Consider the following 20,069-nt stretch of genomic DNA (forward strand, 5'->3'; position numbering starts at 1 on the left):
TGCTAACCCCCTACCTGTTGCCAATCTCCATGCACTCACAGCTCACCCAAAATTCCTCCCTCCCCATCCCCACACAGCTCGCCCCAATCCCAAGACCCCACTTCTTTCACCGCCCACCCTACATTGCTGATAGAAATATGCATTTTGATATATTTGAAGGTGGCTATCATATCTCCTCTCCGTCTCTTTTCCAGGCTAACCATACCCAGCTCCTTCAACCATTCCTCACAAGGCTTGTTTCCAGACCCTTGATCATCTGGGTTGCCCTCCTCTTCACATGTTCCAGCTTGTCAATATCCTTCTTAAATTGTGGTGCCCAGAACTGGACACAGTATTCCAGGTGTGGTCTGACCAAGGTAGAATAGAGTGGAACTATGACTTCCCTTGATTGGGACCCTATATTTCTGCTAATACAGCCTAGAATAGCATGAGCTTTCTTTTGCTGCTGCATCACTGTCAGGTGGATGCCAGCAACTCCCACGGCTGGTTGTCCAGGAAAGTACAAAGACAAGGAATGTTTCTTACCATCCACTTTTTATTCAATATTCACAGAGAGAGTCTTTGGAACACAGCCTCTTTGATAATGACATTGTCCTGAGTGAATCTCCACCACCTCTATCTCTCCCACTCCCTCATGCATCATCCCTACTGAAAAGCACCCTCTGCCTTTGAGCTCTTTGCTCTCCTACTTTCAAGGCTTGCTGGGTTCTGGGAGGAAGAGGGGTCTGGAATGCTTTCTAAAGACACAGTGTCCATCAGCTGTCGGCATCCCCGGGGCTTCCTCTTCCTCTTCCCCCTCTCCCATTATTCCCCAACTTTCCCCTTCATCTGCCTCTGAGCTGTGACCTCCCTCAAATCCCTGTTGTAATTCTGAACTGTCTTCCTTTTCTCTGGAAGGGTCAAACTGGGGAAGCTGTCTCCACCATTCCTCCTCTGCCCAGCCCCTAACAATCTCCCTGTTAATCTCCTCATGTTAAGCTTGTGGATCGAAACTCTTGATGGATCCCTGCTCTCCCTTTGGATGGCTCTTTACACTGAACGTGGACTAAGAACCCTTCAAACAGTAAAGTGTCCCTTGCAGGAGGACATATGGCCGACCTAGACATCTCTAAGTAGGGCTGGAAAATAACCCAGCAGAGCTGCTGTCCTTCAGTGTGGACAATACTGAGTTAGATGCATTCATCGTCTTAGCTTAGCTTGATATAAAGCAGCTGTCTTCCAAGATTCCATAGAAAAAGCTCAGTACTTGCCATCCTGCCCATGGATACTGCTGCCAGGCTTCTCTGGCCTTTATGTGTCATCTTCACTTTATGTGGTTTTTGTGTCAAACACACCACTGAGTTTGACGCATAAAGGGTGCAGCTGTCCTCAGGCAGCCTCTCTTGGGGGAGAGGAGCAACTCTTGGGAAAACAGCAGTAGGTACTCAAGCATCTCTGGATCAAGACCACTGGGTTTTAAAGCATTTTGGTTCAGGGTGAATTAGTCGTATCCAGAAGTTCTAACAATCCTAATTTGCACTTTGTGAACCAAAGCTATGCTTTGAAATTCACACTTCTCCAAATTGTGATGCGGTTCTCCAGTCAAGAAGTGTGTGATATATATATGTGTGTGTATGTGTGTGTGTGTGAAAATAGTGTACAAAATGGCATATATTCAAACTGCATACAAAAAAATGCAAATGAGGAACAAGAAATATGAAAATGCATTTTTCAATGCAGACTTTTTAAAAAGAAAAAACTGAAATGATGTGAAAATGTGGCAGACTAACTTCAGAGTCAAAAAATGGGGGGGGGGGGAGGTTTAAATGGAGATTCATCGATCCCTGGTTGTAACCTGTCAGCTAAGTACACCACAAGTCAAGCTTGTGATATAGTCAATCACTGCTGATTGTGGAACATTCCCGCCCCCCCATACCCTACCATTGGATCCAGGTTCTATCCTTTATTGAGATTAACATTTACCTAGACTATTTCCCTAAAAGGTATTAGTTGTGTATGATAAATGTGACTTGGAGTAGATTTATTCAGTACCTGTGCCCTTTCTTCCAATGAACTCATTTATTCACCCTCTCTGGCTGATGACTAATGGAAAAGTTTGCACAGAAGACTATTGGGGGGGGGGGAATTGTAGATGTTAATCAGGAACCCCCATGGGTCCCTTCACAAAAAGGCAGAGGGGGAAAGCATGGATCTTTTAAAATGCTTCTTCCATTCTTTGCACAAGCCCTTGGTGATTTAACACAAAATCCTGATTTTCTGGAAAGGCTAATGCATGTGAATGAAACATTTGTTGCCAAGAGTTTAATTTCCATCTGTGTGAAGCAACTCTGACTCCCTGTGGCCAGATGTTGTTATTCCACTGCAGTGCTGCCGGCTGAATATGGCCAAAGCTAAAAAGGGCAGAATTTAGAGAGAAGACCTGCAAAGGAACTTCTGGGGAAATAATTTATCATGTATCAGATGCACCAATTCAGCATCCTCAAGACTGGCAAGCCTAAACGGGTTATACTTTCCCCCCTTAAACCCCCTGGTGGACAGGCAACTGGCATAGACCAAATGAGGAACCACAGTGGTACCTCGGGTTAAGAACTTAATTTGTTCTGGACATCTGTTCTTAACCTGAAACTGTTCTTAACCTGTTCTTAACACTGTAGCTAATGGAGCCTTCTGCTGCCGCCGCGCTGCCACCGCATGATTTCTGTTCTCATCCTGAAGCGAAGTTCTTAACCCGAGGTACTATTTCTGGATTAGCGGAGTCTGTAACCTGAAACATCTGTAACCCGAGGTACCACTGTATTGTGCAAATCCAACGCAGCTGTTAGACATTCATTCTGTGTACAGATTAATGTGTGAAGGAGCCATCAGCATCCAGCCAGCTCGACTGGCTTCCAACCAACCATTCAAGGTTCCATCTGAACAGGAGCCTAAAAATAGTACATTTTAACAATCACTATCTCGGCGTACTTCACTCTCTATTCCAGGGGCATTCGCAAACATCTTAACAGGGCACTACCATCCAAGTTCTGGTAGTGCAGCCTCCTTAAAAAGCTTCTCAGGTGTGACTACTTGCTTTAATATTCTCTGCCAAAATGGGACAACAGAAGCTCATCTGGACAATACACAGACATCCTCATCATCTAGCTCTGTTTGCCGCTGCATCCTTTGCTTTGAGAACCTTTGCAAAAGAGGATCCAGCTGGGAGGCTTTACAAAAAGCAGAGGAGCCTGTCAAATAAGCTTTGCGTCTTCCCATTATGGATGTCAGTCACGGCTACTATAATGTTACTGCTCAATCTGTTCCCAGTCAGGGCAGAAGCTCCTGATCCTTTGCACAGCAGCCAGAGCATTGACTCCATCTGGAACAATGGCATGGGGCTCGTGGAGTTTCTCCTCTGATGAGAAGACCCCAAGAAGAGCTAAGAGGGCTGCCAGGGGCAGGGTATGTTGTGGCTTTTCTTATGTCACGTGTAGATAGGCACATGGTGGTGTGGCAGAGGGCCCTGAATTATCTGGGTAATTGCATAATGAACACTGACGGGCACTTTATAAAACAGGGAGAGCTAACCTTTCTTGGCCCAAGGGATGCAGCTCCTCTTGGCCAACCCCTGGAGATGCATGTCGGCTGTGGTTGTGACCACTTTGCATTTCTGCCAGTGTGGTGTAGTGGTTAAGAGCAGTGGACTCGTAATCTGGTGAACCGGGTTTGCGTCTCCACTCCTCCACATGCAGCTGCTGGGTGACCTTGGGCTAGTTACACTTCTCTGAAGTCTCTCAGCCCCACTCACCTCACAGAGTGTTTGTTGTGGGGGAGGAAGGGAAAGGAGAATGTTAGCCGCTTTGAGACTCCTTCGGGTAGTGATAAAGCGGGATATCAAATCCAAACTCTTCTTCTTCTTCTTCTGCATGCACACATGAAGATGTCTGCCTCTTCAGCTAATTCAGACAGATATAAGAGGTTATCCCCCCCCTTTTCACTCATCAAATGATCAGTCTGATGGCTGGGGAGAAGGTGCTTCCCCCCCCACCAAAATTGGCAAGGTCTTGGTGGTGGCAGGAAATTAGGGGTGGGTGGACAAATCAGCTCCCTAAACTAGGGGTTAGTCACCCCCAGCATAAAATCAAGTCGTAATTCTTAATGTGCGCTCCGGGGTCAAAACAATGATAACAGCAAACTGGCATTTCCATTACAACTCAAATGCCTTATCCCTATAACCACTTTAGATTATCACCTAGGATTGGGGCGGATGTATTAAATCTGCTAAACAGGAGGTGTGTGTGTGTTGAATCATAACTTTGTGTTGTCTGCATGACAATTATTGGATTTTGATAATAACTAAAGTATAAGATTTAGGAGGGCTATAATCATACTACTTACAATACCCTCTTCCTGGATATATCTGCCTCTGCAGCTGTGCACTATTACCAGGCGCTTGGGCAATTGAGGGTTTGGAATGACTAAACAACCATTAGAAAAGGAAGAAAGAGAATATTCCCAAGTGAGAGTTAAAATGAAGTAGCAGTAGCAGGCACTGGCCACTGTTGAAGGACATACAAGAATCCTGGGGGAGACGGGACAAGACAGAAAGAAAGTTTGTAGATTTTCTGGTCTTGCCCCTGTGCTTTTAATTGTAATTCAAAAAGTAGATTATGTATGAATTGTAATTCATACACCCTATTCCTGGAAAATTATGCCTGCTTCCATTTCTGCTGCCCAGGGCATAGCGGCAGGGCTGGTCACACAAAGGTAGAAAGCTAATAGTGGCATCTGGTAGACATTGGGGCTAGTGGGGTGGAAGACATGGAGCCCAAACCACAGGTGTAGCCAGAACAAATAAGAGGCAGACCCAACTCTTTCTCATTTTGTCCCCATCCTCCTTCTCCCTGCTGCATTCTACAAAGGGAAACAATGAGACAAAGGTGTAGGAGAAAGCTGCCAGGCAGTGCTGCTCCCTCATCTGGTTCTAAGTAAGGACATAAGCTGGCTGGCTAAAAATAGACTGAGGCCCCCAATGGACCTGCTGCCATGCAACCCAAAATAGATATGGATACTTGCAAAGTTGCCCTAAAAGCTATCAATGCCACTATACACTTTAAAATACAATGGTTTCAATGGCTTGGCCAACTATCTACTCAACCCTATGCATGTTTATTCAGAAGGTCAGCATGATTTATGCTCAAGTAGTCTGAGCCTAGGGCTTGCCGATCAGAAGGTTGGCGGTTCGAATCCCCGCGACGGGGTGAGCTCCCGTTGCTCGGTCCCTGCTCCTGCCAACCTAGCAGTTCGAAAGCACATCCAAGTGCAAGTAGATAAATAGGTACCGCTCTGGCGGGAAGGTAAACGGCATTTCCGTGCGCTGCTCTGGTTCGCCAGAAGCAGCTTAGTCATGCTGGCCACATGACCCGGAAGCTGTCTGCGGACAAACGCCAGCTCCCCCGTCCAGTAAAGCGAGATGAGAACCGCAACCCCAGAGTTGTCCATGACTGGACTTAACGGTCAGGGGTCCCTTTGCCTTTACCTAGTCTGCATAGGATTACATCCTAAATTTTCCATTGGGATACATTTCTTTTTGAGTACTGTCTCCTGTAATGCTCATGTACCCATGACATTGTGCAGCAGGACAGACATAAGCGCCACACTTTCCCTAAGACTAAGAAGTGCAAGAAAGAGGATGATGAATGCATTGCATTTCCAATTCTCATAATGGTGAGGCTTGGGCAGCAAAGAGTGATCTTAGTTGATGATGCTTAGTTGATGATGCATTTTTTGTGCGCTTGGCTTGACCTCTGGTTACACTTGTATCCATGATGCAATTTTAATGCGGTTTTCAAAGCAGCAGCAACTGTGATTAAAGAGAAGGAGAGAGAGGGAGATGTAGATCTAATGGCTGTATTCACCAGCTGTGGTCCAGGAACAGATCCTGAATAAGGCAAGGCAGCAGAATTACAAAGCCACTGAATCTTTCCTTCTGCATCACATCAAGAATTCGCTTTTAAGCCTCCTCCCCAGCCCCAGCCCCAACGCAACTTCCAGTGTCGTATCTTTCAAAACATGCTTTCAGCAGTGATATTTCATTAACAATAAGTCCATTTCTTACAAACACACACACAGCGTCAAAAGGTAGAATTTGCATTACAGAGGTGATTAGAATCACTGTCCATTTACAAACACTTTCATTGAAAGTACCCAAATAATCAGTTTTATATAAAAAGAAATCAAAGAATCAACCCCTCCCCCCCTTAAATCCCAACAATAATAATCCTCTGGAAATGTCCACTAAATTAGCACATCTCTTGTTGGCATGCGAGTCTCCACAGTTTAGACTTTTAAGGTTTGCATAGTTAAGACCAATACAGAGAGACATATTTCACACAGCTAAGGGTGTACATTCACACCACTTATCCACAATTCTCAAGTCAGCATCAGCAGCTGAGTGACTTGCATTTATCACTTCTACAACCCTTCAGACTTCTACCACCATTATATAACTCATCCTCACAACAACCCTGTGAGGTAGGTCACAACCCTTCCCATTTGTTTGTGGCTGCTAGATGGTGAGCTGCCTTAGAGTGAAAGATTAAGCCCACTCAGGATGAAGACAGATGTAACATTTAAGAGCGGCGGTGTCAGTATAGAAGTGCCCTCCTATGGGCAGTGTGAACACACGTCTTTCTGTCCCAGAATGACCTCTGAAAAGCCAAGTTTGTATATTTGGTATGATTTAGTTCTGAACATAGGCAAAGCTACTTATGGAGAGCACCTACTGGCTAGCACCTGTGTTGTCACCAATATACTTCTCTAGAGTAGTCATTCCCACTGTTCTTACTTCATTTTTTGTAAGCTGTAGAATGAATACAGATAGGTCTAAACATATGTACCACTTTAAAATGAGGCAAGCTTATAAGCTTGGATCACAGTGCCGGGGAAGGATCTGCTACAGCCATGGTTAAAACGTCAGCCTTCATCCCAGTGAATTTTCATCATTCACCTGCAGTTCTACTGCTATATAGTATTTGGATTATGTAGTATTCTACAACATATGCATTTGGGATTGTTTATCACTGATATCTGGGTGGTTTATTGCTTCTGCTTATATTCAGGTTTTACATTGGTTATTTATTCCATTGAAACATAGTTTCATATTGTTTTGTATCCTTATATGTGAATTTCATTACTAATTTATTCTTCTTGTCATTCATTCTTTGTTCCATGACCTGAATATTTTGTATGTCTTATTGAGGGATCTTTCTTTTGGTTTATCACTACATGCAAATGGTACCCTGTACAAACTCCAGCATCTCCACCTACGACTGAGAAAGACCTTGACTAAGACCCCAGGGAGCTGCTGCCTGTGAGACAATACAGCAGCAGACAGATTATACTGAGGTATCTCTCTCTCATTCTCACTCAGTATAAGGCATCTTCCAATATTCCATTGGCTATAGGGGCATTTTGTGTGAGTAGTCGGGCTACAGACCACTATAGGCAGATTTTAGGATCATGGCTGTACAAGGTCTAACAAGACATGACGTTTGAATAATGGATATGATCTGATTGGGTATAATATGTGTATTAATAGTGTTCCTGACTTGGCAGTTTTTCCACAGAATCCACTGCAGCTACTTGCAGAGGGCTTGCAGTTCACAGTCACTGTTTATTTACACACAGTGTCCTAGGATTCACACTCAAAGGGTGGAATTAAATGCAGCACTAAGGTCTAAACCTACCTAAGAACTGCCTGATGGGAGGTTTTTGGCATGAAAGTGGAGAAAGTCTTCCAAGGCGCAAAATAATTATCCAGTGAGTACTCATGAATATTTATAAAAACAAACATAAAAGGAACATGGCAGTCCTGTATAAGGGGGGGCATCAACGACGCCATCACCTGTGCGTTCTTGTACTTTCTGTGGATCTAATTCAGTGCCCAAATTTGAAGGGGGAGTGCTCCTCCCGCAACAAGGTTGTTCTGTTCATAATTTGCTCATTGAGTTTAGAGTGACGTTCTGCACATCCACCAGCAGGGTCGTGTTTTCTGAATGGATGTTGGCCCAGTCAGGGAAGCTGCCCAGCTGAAAGATGCTCGTGGCCCAAGTGTTGATAGCCAGACTCAGAAACAAAACTCCCATCAGATTCATAAGCAGACCCGTCCTTGCCTGTGGAAGAAACCCACGAGGGGTGAAACAGATTTAGAGATCATGATGATCTGTGGCATCATAGAGCCCAACCCACTGTGTGATGCAGAAAACACAGCGCTTTCCAAAGTGGCTGTCCAAAGACTTCTGGGGAGGGAGAATCACAAGCCTTCTAAGTAATCGGTTCCATTGTTGAACTGTCAAGAAGTTTCTCCGAACAAGCCTCTACCCTCCTGTAAATTCATTAGAGCTAAACCTGCCTTCTGGGTGAATGGTTTTGTATAATGGAGAACAATGCATTGGGGTTTACAAATCACTCCTTTTTAAAGAAAGAGAGAGCCTGCTTCAAAGGGAAGCTGGTAAAGCTGCAAAGGAGATTTTGACAGGTGGGTGTCCCCCCTACCTGTCTTTGACCGTTTAACTAAATTATAAATGTGCATTCTATCTCTCCTAAGGTAGTATGTTGCAATTTCTTCCAACCTTCCTTCGTCTAGGCCTCTTCCTGAATGAAAAACCATCAGTAAAATTGTTCTAAGCATGTTTGGACAAATAATTCATACCTAATCAGAGAAGTCAAGAAAATTCTAGTGCTGGAATTTCATGCTGTTTCAAAGTCTGATAACAGGACAGAAATGTAACCAATGAGCATATGAGTGTACTACACATTTTAGGTAAGAGTAAGTGAGAAGATGTAAGTTCTTCTGCAATATCTGGTGGTGATCTGCTTGGAAAAATTTCATTTGGAATAATTGGTAAATTCCTGTTTTCCATCTCTTTTTAAACAAGGCTTTGGTTAGTTCATACCCTCAAGCCCTGGAAACTTGAAAACAAATGAAGAGTGACAGGAGCCAGGGGTGAGACTGCAATTACTTGTTAGTTCTCTGCTGGAATCATGTTCTTTGAATAGAATAAATATAGAAGCTTGCCAACAAACACGAGGATTAACTTTTCCATTGTCAGCCCTCACATTCGTGAGCAAACCTTATTGAACCTTAAAAATTGAAAATTTCGTTCACACCTAATTCCCAATTTCTTCTGTAGTACTGAAAAACTGCTATGGGTGCTTCCAGGGGGGTGTTTATTGTGGCATCAGTGCTCCTCATGGATGTAAGTTTATTGCAGTGTCCAAATGATGTCATTGGCATCAAAATGCCAGCCTGAATCTCACCCCACCTCCGAAAAAAACTGGAATTACTCTTTCCAGGTGAAATCCATTATGGCTTATTTGTTTAGTTATTTACCAAGCCTGTTGACAGGGTCCTGTTGGCAATATCTCACCTAACCATTTACAATGTTAAGCCCCAATTTGAAAGTACCCTTGGTCTTAGACACATATGAGTGCTGGCACTTTGCTGCTGAATAGGCTCCTACTCAGGCCTGCACTGAATGTTCGTCACAGCGAAACATTCAGGGTTTTGTTTTGTTCTTTTTTTCAGGGTGCGAGAAGAAATTCTCCCAAAGTTCAGGGGCAAATTTGGGAAGAACTGGTGGACCATAGCCCCTGGTCTGTTGTGCTTTAAAATCCAAGGCACTGCCCTCACTGTAGATTGAGCTGAGAGATTGGTAGCCTGGCTGCCATTTTGTAAACAAAGTTGAGAGGACGTGGATAGCGAACTAAGTGACGGAATTTGCCCCTTCTCACTTCCTCTCAGCTCCACTTTCAAAATGTTGTCAGGCAGCTGAACTTGCTAATGCCACCCACCCACAGCTAAGCAATTCCTGCAGAAACAAACAAACAAACCTAAATTTTAGTAATATTCTGCCCACATTTTGGAAAGGAATGAAGACTTTGTGAAAGTGGTGGCAGGGATGTGTTCTTCATCCAGTGTGCGTCTACAGTTGACCAGACATAATTTGGTGCTAACTTACTGCTGGAAGACCCAACAGTAATTTACTGTGACTGCAGCAGGAATAAACAGTTTGATCTTTTGATGACGTCCATCCTCCTGGGCACAAATAGTTGGATAGGGCATGCCACATTAGATATGCCATCACTTGCGTGAATGCAAGTAAGGTGCATGCCTTTTTATTATGTAAATAGCAGCCAAAGGGAAACCAGAACCCGACTGAAGCTGCTGTTTGCATCTCAAGGGATGCCTCCATTGGAACCAATGGGAGCTTCCCCTGAAATACAAATAGTTGCTCCTGAGAGGGGCTGTTTTGTGGAAGTTTGGCAGGGGGGGAGAGTTGAACACCCTTTCCTCACCTCCATGGCCTTCTCCTGCTCTAGATAATTAAGCTATTGATCGTGATTACTATGTAAAATTACTTACCATATCTTTAACCAGTAAGTGCCCAGAAGCAAAGGCAATTGAATTTGGGGGTGTAGAGACCGGAAGCATGAAAGCAAATGAGCATCCTATGGTTCCTGGTATCATTAAGTAGAGGGGATGCACTTTCAGACGAATGGCCTTAAAAAAAACAAAAGGGTGCGTGCATTATGATTTATTAGCTGAACTGTAAGCATCTCATGAGATTCTTGAAAAGACTGCAAAGAAGTTTTTGTGTGATCATAGTTTCTTCTGAAAGCTTCCACTAGATTTGGCATGGGAAACCTTTGTCCCTCCAGATGTTGCTAAACTACAGCTCCCATCAACCCTTCCCATTAGTCATGATTGCTGGGGCGGATGGTAGTTGCAGTTCATCTGGAAGGACAAAGGTTTCCCAACACCTGCTCTAGATGATCCTGGTAGAACATTGCTGGACCAGGAATGAGGAGCCTGCATCTTTTTCAATGTTGCTGGACTACAACTCCCATCATCCCTGATTATTGGCGATGATAGCTGAGGCTGATGGGAACTAGTGTCCAAGAACAACTTAAGGTCCGCAGTGTGGGAGTAATAAAAGGCTAGGGAGGAGTAAAGAAGCTGTGAGCTCCTCTCCAGCAAGCTGCATGTTTGTGTGGTCCCAGTAAACCAGAGTTTGGTTTATCGTGTTGTGTGAAACAGGCCACTTGAGATTTGTTTTCCATCATCACACACACACACACACAGAGAGAGAGAGAGAGAGAGAGAGAGAGAGAGAGAGAGAGAGAGCCTTCTTGAAATAGGCACAAGGAGTCTTATTTCTGGCTATCTGAATATGGGGAATTGTGGAAGAAAGCCCAATCATAACACAAAATCCTATTCAGCTGAGTCCAGAAGTTTCCTCAGGCAGAATAAGCAGGTCAGAAGAGGGCATGTTGTTCACTGAGAATAGTACATGTGGAGTCTGTGGGTTCAAAACCTGGCTGTCCGCCTTGAGTTGTCAGCCTAGTAATATTTTTCAGAAGTAAAGCTGAAAAGTACTTTTGAGTGTCCCACTAGTTACTCCACATGGAGTTGTTGTTAATGAGGGACAGAACGCAGAAGAGAAACCAAATGTACACCGCCTTGAGATCTTCGAGTGAAGGGTGGGATGTAATAATGATGATGATGATATAGGCCAACCTTCCTCCTACCACCCAAGATTAGGGTAAGCCATGAGTTCAACTTGCTAAGGAGTACCTCATATCTAAAGAGTTATTTAAAGAGTCTTCTACTCGAAGGTGTCCTCTATTTGAAGAGCTGTGCTGCCCAAGTCCAGTTCAAAGAACCATAAGAAGAAAGAGCAAGAGGAGCCTTGAAGTTGCCCATTAGCACTTGGATAGCAGACAGAACAGGCGTGCTGGTCACCCAGGTCAAATCTTCCCCGCTATGGTGAGATTAATTTCTATTTACATTATAATAATTTATGTCTAAATCTGCATCTATACATATAAATCAACATATATAAATTACCTATATATATTTCTCTCTCTCTCTCTCAATAGCAGCAATGGCCACTCTACCCTTAACTTAGTATGCTTGGTTGTTTGGCCGTAATAATAAACATTCATTCACATTCATACCTTTAACTTAACCCCTTGGTTGAAAGGTATGCATATGCCCCTTACCAGTTCTGCCAGGACAGGCAGGAAGATTATGATTGTGGCTGTATTACTTGCAAATTCTGTGAATAACGCGATCACTGCTGTAATGAGAATAACAGCTACAGCAGGAGGGAGGTTCTCCAGAGGGTCAAGCTGGCCTCCAATCCAGACAGACAAGCCAGACTCCTATAGCAGGGTAGAAAAATTATGTGTTTGTTAAATTTAAAGCCCACCCATCCTCTTAAAGGAGCCCAGGGCAGCAAATACACCATAGTTAAAACAACATGATTAAAAAATAAAACGACATACTAAAAACAAACATATAAAAACAATCACAGTTTGCACAAGTGATTCTATGATGGCTGATTCTTTCCTGTGTTTTTCAGCTCTTGTCATGAGATGATAACTCAGGAACAGATCATTTCACTTGCAATTGAAATTTAGCCTCCCCCCAGGTGCCATTTTAATACCCAAACTACCACATATATGCTCCATACATGGCAAAATCTTCCTTAGCACTGGCAGTATGGTACCACAGCATAGGAGAGCTTCCTCTACAGTAGTTTTGTCATCTTGTATGAGCTGTGGGACATTTGTCCTCTTAAAACACAAATGAAATGAAAGCCAACTCCCATGACCATTTTTGAAGCTGAACATTCACCACAAGATGACTTTCTCTTCAAATGCTATGTGGTGAATTTGGCCTTGTGAGGATACTAAGATTATGGCCACATCCTGGAAAACCCTGGTTTTGTAATGTTTCCTAGGATGACAAATTGTGAAAACACTACTTGGCCACTTTAGCATGTCAAAATGAGCAGGAAAACCAACTCACCACATCTGAAAGTATTGCTTGCTTTAGCACTTAGGCCCGAACTACACATTACATTAAATGCAGTAGTCGTCTGTGGGACTTATCTGATCTGTCAATAGCAGTGCAGTGCAAACAGGCTGGTGGGATTGACTCTAGTCTTGATTAAAATCACCCCCAACAAGCTATCATTTACCACAGGAAGAAACCTCCACTTGGGTTGAAGTAGGCCACAACATTTTAAGTAGACTTTGGCGAAGGCATTGGGTATGTATCTGACATCAAACAGCCCACCAGCTGGCAGATGAGAGTGCTGAGCTGGCCCTAGGTTGAGTGTTGCCCTATGATGTAGGTCAAATCATATTTCGGGTCCGCTGCCACAACCTCACCTCCAGGCAGCCTCCTGATAGGCTCATTTGAAAATGGTCCCCGGTCAGCTGACCCATGGCCGTGGTGGGAAGAAGCAAGCATTCCCTCAACGACCATTGATGTAAAATGGCTCTGGGCCACACTGCAGCTATGCTGAGCCCACAAACCATCACTTCTCAAGATTTCCAGGTAAGCGGCCATTATCCAGAACATTGTGTATGTGTGTAAGAATGGTTAAAAAAAGAGAGCTGGTCATGCTCCGAATTAGTCACACACATGAATGCAAACATGCGTGCAAAGTGGCATGTAGCCTGTTCTGCAGTAATCAAGCATCATGAATTGCAATGATGCTGTCATGGAGCCAAAGTCTGGAGCAGCTTAGCAATAAAACACCTGGTTTCAGAGAAGTTAACTCTTTAATTCAAAGAAACCAACATAGCACAGGTCTTGCCCCAAGGAGACAGTTGCGACGACTGAAGCTCCCTGCGTTCTCACCGCTCTTGAAAACTCCTCCCCCAGCTCCTTCCCCAGGAACCTAAGGCTCCTTCACCTTATCTCTCTTTGCTCTGCCCTCTTCATTCCTCTCAGTGTTCTGGGAGACCAGTGAGGAGGGGAGCTGGTCACAGCAGGAGGGGGAGGCCCCCTGGCTTCTTCAGCAGCCTGACCCCACTCCTCTCCAGCCTCTGCTTCAGCTTCAGATCCTGGACTGCCCTCTGCCCCAGCCTCTTCCTGCTCACTAAACCCTGTTGCCTCTTCAGCTTCTGTTGCCTCCTCCTCCCAGTCTGCTCTCCCCCTCTTCTCCCTCTGACCACTCATTGTTGTCCCACCAACAACCCCCTGGCTTTGAGCCTTCTTCCCCTGGGGGTTCCCTTGGGGGTCCCCCAGCTAGTGCCTCCCACCACTCCTCTGCATCCAGCCAGTCCGTGACAGGTGCCCTAAAAAACAACAACAACCCAGTCCCTTTAGAAAAGAAGGAAAGTGATGCATTATTATTATTTTTTACAGGCTGCATTCTAACAACATACCTCACATCCTTTTGCCATGGCAAAACCTCCTCCAAGCAATAGGATTATATTCCATGGTACACTTTCTTGGGCTTTTCTCCAAGTCAGCAAGGGCTGGTTCTCTGTGTTCGGTGCTAGACAAAGAGGTTTGTGAACATTGAGAGAGATTAGCAAACTTTGTGATCACAGCCTAAGGCAGGGAGGGGGAAGCAGTGGCCCACCAGACGTTGTGGGACTCCAAGTCCCATCAGACCCAGCCAGCAAGGGGAATGGTTAGGGATGATGGGAGCTGTAGTCCAGCAACATTTGGACATCCCCCTCCCCCTTTCATTTGCACTTTGGATCTAAGTTAACTGCAACGTTAATTTTCTACTCGCAGCTCAAAGATTGTGAGATGTATGGTAAAGGAAAACCCAGATCTCATCCATAAAAGGTCATAAAAGGATTTTTTTTGCAAAGCAAGGTACCCTATTTCACAAGAGAGGCCTTATTAACACATGAAGGCTGAACAAGAGATAGCTTCCACTTTTCTCTCTTAACCCTTCATAGAGCTATTCCTTGCAATTGCTCAAGTCCTGATATGGTGTGCTTTTGTTGAACAGCAAGCAAGTCACATAGTCTTCCAGGTTTTTAACTTCGTCTCTGTACCAATGTTCCAGATGTCTGTGAGCACACTGGTTTATTTCATACCATGAAGCACTTCACAGGCAGAAAAGATACCACCAGGGACGTATAGATGGGAGGCAGATGGTGTTTGGTTAAGCAGGGAGAGAATCTCCCAATCAGCACCAGAAAAGGATGAATATCTGTGTCCCTTTTCTAAAAAGAAAAGGGGATGAGTATTTTAATGCTTGGTTGGGACCCATTGGGACATCAGCAGCCAGCAGATGAGTCTTATTCCTCTGCTCTCTTCCTTGTAAGATTGTTCTCTAAGCTCCTCTATGGGTGAGTCATTCAGGAAATGGTGACCTAGTGACCCTGTACCTAGTGCTTGTTGAAGGCTAGTTTTATAGTCAATTCTACAGAAAGCAGAAGAACTGGGTCAAAGGGTTTCAAAAGCCAGAAGCTTACCTTTCAAGTCAAACCACCATTTAAGGGACGGCTTTTTCGATGGGAAGAAGAACAATATTGTCACTATTGTGACTCCAGTAACAGCATCGGTGACAAACCTAAGAGGGAGGGAGGGAGAATTTCAAGAATAAGTGTTGGAAGAGAAGAAACATTTGTCAAAGGAGACCAAGGTCAGTGACTTTGCTTGCAGATATCTCAGACTCAATTCCTGGAATCACCAGGGAGTGCTAAGAATTACTCTGGGCTCGTCCACAATTCTACTCCTCCCATGCCTAGAAAACACAGCTCCTAACAGCTTTCCATTTGTCCCAAGCTTTCTAGGTAATGAGTGATGTTGCCTTTGCCCACTGCCTTCCCCCAGAAGACTTGCTCTTTAGTGCTAAATCGGAACAAACAGCAATCTGCAGAAGGCCCAATTGCCATTGGTTCCGATTCAGTGCTAAACCGTAGGTTTCCTCCGGAGGAAGCAGTGGGTCAGATGGAAGTGTGAATGCAACTCTCTGTGTCTGAAACCCTGGAGAGCCACCACAAATCAATGTGGACAATACTGAGCTTGATGGACCAATGGTCTGACTCAGTGCAAAAGTCGTATTAGTGGCTTAAACCATTCTAGAGGTTGATTCCCCCACTATGTTTCAAGTCATATTTACACATGACTGTACGCACCAGAGAAAGAGCAGGGGTGTCTTCACCCAAGGCACATAACCTGTTCAGTTTCTGCTGTCATCTGCACATGCGCTCCCAAATGTACACACCTCAGCTTAACTGTGATGTGAATGTGGCCTTGAGTTCTCCATTTGGATTGAAGCTGGTTTGTGGGGAAATGCACGGAACAGCAGTATTTTTCAAGAAACTACAGGGTAGCTCTGCATCTTGGGTAATATGATGCAAATTCAGAAAAACAGAGGTGGGAGCACACCAGAGCCAGACTAAACGGCAATGTGTACACAGCCTGAGGCAGCTTCTATGTCCCTATCTATCTTCAGATACACTCACAATTTGTAAATCTGTTTTTAATCTGTGAGTTACAATCCTAAACTAGGCAACTGTTCTACTAGAAAACTAACTGTAAGCCTTGAAAATGCAACCTGAAGAGAGAAGCAAGAGAAAGCACATGTCTCTCAGGAAGGTTAACCAGCTTCAATTTGACTATTGATAGCTGATGGATTGACTACTGATCAAAGAGGCCCACAACCACAACCATCTCCCAAGCTTAGGGGACTGGGAATACTATGTCTGCCCCAGGCAAAAAAGAAAATCTGAGAGAATCCCTTGAGATGAACATTTAAATGAAACATTAATGCTGGTGGGGGGAGTTTTGTGTGGAAGGCGGGATGGAGAACAAAGGCCCGACAGAAATATACAGAAATAAATTTCTTACCCTGGTGTGAACAAGCTTGCCCAGCCTGGGATGAACTTAGGGTCTCTGGAGAATAGCAGGATTGCGAATAAGCAGAAAAGTACAAATACTGCCTGTTCAGCAAACCTGTAGAGGAAGGAAATGCAGTGAGTCATTGTAATGAAGACATCATTTCCCCCAATCTTGCCTGAGGATGAGCTCAACTGTGACCAGTAGGTGGAAATCTGAGGAAGGCTAGCAGTGTTGCGCAGAAAAGATCAAAAGGGAATTTTGATTGTTTCAGAACAAAATGCAGAAGTGGCCTTGGGCTAGATACACATTTCCAAAATTAAAATATAACCCAAGAGGCAGCAAATTTTCTATTGCTAAAGTTCATAGAGGGGAATTGTAAAAGATACATAGGAGAAGATATTTGTGTTTCAACATATCTCCACAGGCATTTGGGTTAACAACTTGGGCCTCCCATGTTATAACTAGTAAATCATGCAATAAGAAGAAACACATGGTTGCTCAACTTGATTGTGTGGTGTGTGTTTTTTACAACGATGAATGTGATAGAAAGCAGAAGAGTGATCATTTGTGGGAGGTTTCAAGATTCAATGACCACAGACTTTAGCCCATTTCAGGCGCGCGCTCTCTCTCTCTCTCTCTCTCTCTCTCTCTCTCTCTCTCACACACACACACACACACACACAGAGAGAGAGAGAGAGAGAGAGAGAGAGAGAGAGAGAGAGAGAGTGGCAGGGACAGAGCCTGCCCCCTTTCCTGGCTGCCTTAGTTGTGTGTGTGTGTGTGTGTGTGTGTGTGTGTGTGTGTGTGTGTGACATTCTAACCACAAACAGAAAATCATGAAACAATAATTTGAAATCTCAATTTTTGGAAGTTGAGGACGGAATAGGATGAGAAAGATACCTTATAATGGGGCATCATTAAATTGTACTCTTCTCTTCCTGGTTTTACATAACAAGAGAAGGTTAGGAACCAAATTACAAAGCGAAACATTAGATTTAAGGAACAAGAGATACATAAACCATTTGGAAGAAATCTGGAGTTGCTAATCAAATTGGCCACGGCTGGTTTAATAGACTTTCTGTGCTCTTAGAATGGAAAAAAGGGCCTTTGATTCTTACAATGATATTTCGCAGGTTGCTGGTTTATAGTGACATGAATGCTTCAGTGGACACTAATCTTTCATAATATCCACCAACGGTGAAAAGTGCTTTTCCCCCAGATATGTTCAGGTTCACCCGATTTCTTTATTTTGCAATAGTTACGTGATGCTTAAAAAAATAATAATACAGCAGTTTGCAAGGGGGGGGGGGGAGAATGCAACCTTTGTAACTGATAAAACAGAAGAACAAAATCAACAACTAAAATCAGCCTGCAGCAGTTTTATCAGATAATAGTCTCAAAGACTATCAGATGAGTTTTTGTTACTTTTCTAAAAGTAGCCAATGATAGTAGCCAAGCATGCCGCCTCCCAGAGGGGTTGGGGCAACTGGTAAGAAGGTCCTATTCTGAAGGTCCACGACTGGATAATTAATTGATGGAACTATGAGCAGGATCTGTTTAGCAGCTCTCAAAGGGCAGGGAAGAGAGGATGCTCTGCTTGTACTCCACACTCAGATTGTCTAGGGCAAGTGTGGGGAATCTATAGCCCCCCAGATATTGTTTAGCTACAGCTCCCATCCGCCCTAGCAAGGACAACTTTATTAAGGCATAAGCTTTTGTGGACCAGTAAACTTGTCAGCATCTTAAAAAGCAGAGACATCACCTTGCCAACAAAGGTCCATATAGTTAAAGCTATGGTTTTCCCAGTAGTGATGTACAGAAGTGAGAGCTGGACCATAAAGAAGGCTGATCGCCGAAGAATTGATGCTTTTGAATTATGGTGCTGGAGGAGACTCTTGAGAGTCCCATGGACTGCAAGAAGATCAGACCTATCAATTCTTAAGGAAATCAGCCCTGAGTGCTCACTGGAAGGACAGATCCTGAAGCTGAGGCTCCAATACTTTGGGCACCTCATGAGAAGAGAAGACTCCCTGGAAAAGACCCTGATGTTGGGAAAGATGGAGGGCACAAGGAGAAGGGGACGACAGAGGACGAGATGGTTGGACAGTGTTCTCGAAGCTACCAACATGAGTTTGACCAAACTGTGGGAGGCAGTGGAAGACAGGAGTGCCTGGCATGCTCTGGTCTATGGGGTCACGAAGAGTCGGACACGACTAAACAACTAAACAACAAAACTTGTTATAGAGATGAACGCTAGTCCATGAAGACTTACGACACAATACATCTGTCAGTTTTTAGGCTGCCACAAGACTATGGTGATTGACAGGACAGACTGGTCAGCAGTAAACAGTGTTCACATCAGTGAACACAACAAACCATTTCACTGATGCTAGCAAGGAGACTTAACTAGGTCTACAGCATCCGGTTATTTGTGAGTGCTCAAATACAGTAACAGCTAATGAAAGTGCCATTTTAAGAAATGGTTAGCACCGACTATATCTGAAAAAGAAAGGACTGGTTAACACTAAATGATTTAGCCCATAAAGATTTTAACAGCCATTTAATTAGAAATGCATTATTTAAAGTCTGGAGCAAGTACAAATCAAGACTGGAGCCAATGATACCATGGTGGCTCTCACCTCTAGAAACCCATGCCATGGAAAAACTAAACATGAACAAGGAATGGGCAACATATAGAGATTTGATAATGGAAGATCAAGGTAAATTAAGAATAAGACCATATGAAGAAATAAGGCATTATGTCTCCGACAGATGGCAACATATACAATTTGGAAGTATCTTTAATTCGGACTCGAAGGAAGGCTTCGCTAAAGAGAATTCATTAATGTATGAAACACTATTTTTAAAAAAAATACTATCTAAAATGTATAACCTTTTGCTAGATCTGGACCTGACTGACGAGGAAGTGAAAGAGACAATGATTACATGGGCGCAAGACTTTGGCCATACAATATATTTAGAGCAATGGGAGAAGCTTTGGCAGGAAAATATAAGATTTACCGCCTGTAGTACAATAAAAGAAAAATTCATCAAAATGTTCTACAGGTGGTATTTAACACTAGTCAAATTAGCAAAAATTAGCAATCCCCACGGAGAGCCTCAAGGTCCATAAATAACAACACCCTTGTGGTCCCAGGCCCTAAGGAAGTTAGATTGGCTTCAACCAGAGCCAGGGCCTTTTCAACTCTGGCTCCGGCCTGGTGGAACGCTCTGCCTCATGAGACCAGGGCCCTGCAGGATCTGATTTCTTTCCGCAGGGCCTGTAAGACAGAGTTGTTCCGCCTGGCCTTTGGCTTGGAGCCAATTTGATTCCCTCCCTCCCTCCCTCTCTTTCTTTTTTCTTTTCCTTCTCCTCCTGCGATGAGGCTACATTTTAATATTTTAATGTTCCATTATTTTAATG

The 20,069-nt window shown here is 43.9% G+C and overlaps 1 protein-coding gene across 4 annotated transcripts in view; it reads right to left on the reverse strand.

The window, feature by feature from the left end:
- Positions 1 to 5,870: 5,870 nt before the first annotated feature.
- Positions 5,871 to 20,069, reverse strand: part of SLC13A3 (solute carrier family 13 member 3) — a 46,949-nt gene continuing 32,750 nt past the window's right edge. For 3 of the 4 annotated variants that reach the window (XM_083618697.1, XM_083618699.1, XM_083618698.1), the window contains exons 8-13: positions 16,655 to 16,759; positions 15,274 to 15,371; positions 14,224 to 14,336; positions 12,043 to 12,204; positions 10,403 to 10,540; positions 5,871 to 8,150 (exon numbers count right to left, since the gene is read on the reverse strand). In XM_083618697.1, coding sequence (XP_083474823.1) covers positions 7,968 to 8,150; positions 10,403 to 10,540; positions 12,043 to 12,204; positions 14,224 to 14,336; positions 15,274 to 15,371; positions 16,655 to 16,759 — 799 coding nt within the window. In that variant the 3' untranslated portion in view covers positions 5,871 to 7,967. The remainder of the gene's footprint in view (positions 8,151 to 10,402; positions 10,541 to 12,042; positions 12,205 to 14,223; positions 14,337 to 15,273; positions 15,372 to 16,654; positions 16,760 to 20,069) is intronic. The other variant, XR_014549178.1, reaches the window with a different exon arrangement.

The sequence above is a fragment of the Podarcis filfolensis genome, assembly GCF_964270895.1.
Source record: "Podarcis filfolensis genome assembly, chromosome: 6".
In the NCBI taxonomy this organism is placed as follows: Eukaryota; Metazoa; Chordata; class Lepidosauria; order Squamata; family Lacertidae; genus Podarcis; species Podarcis filfolensis.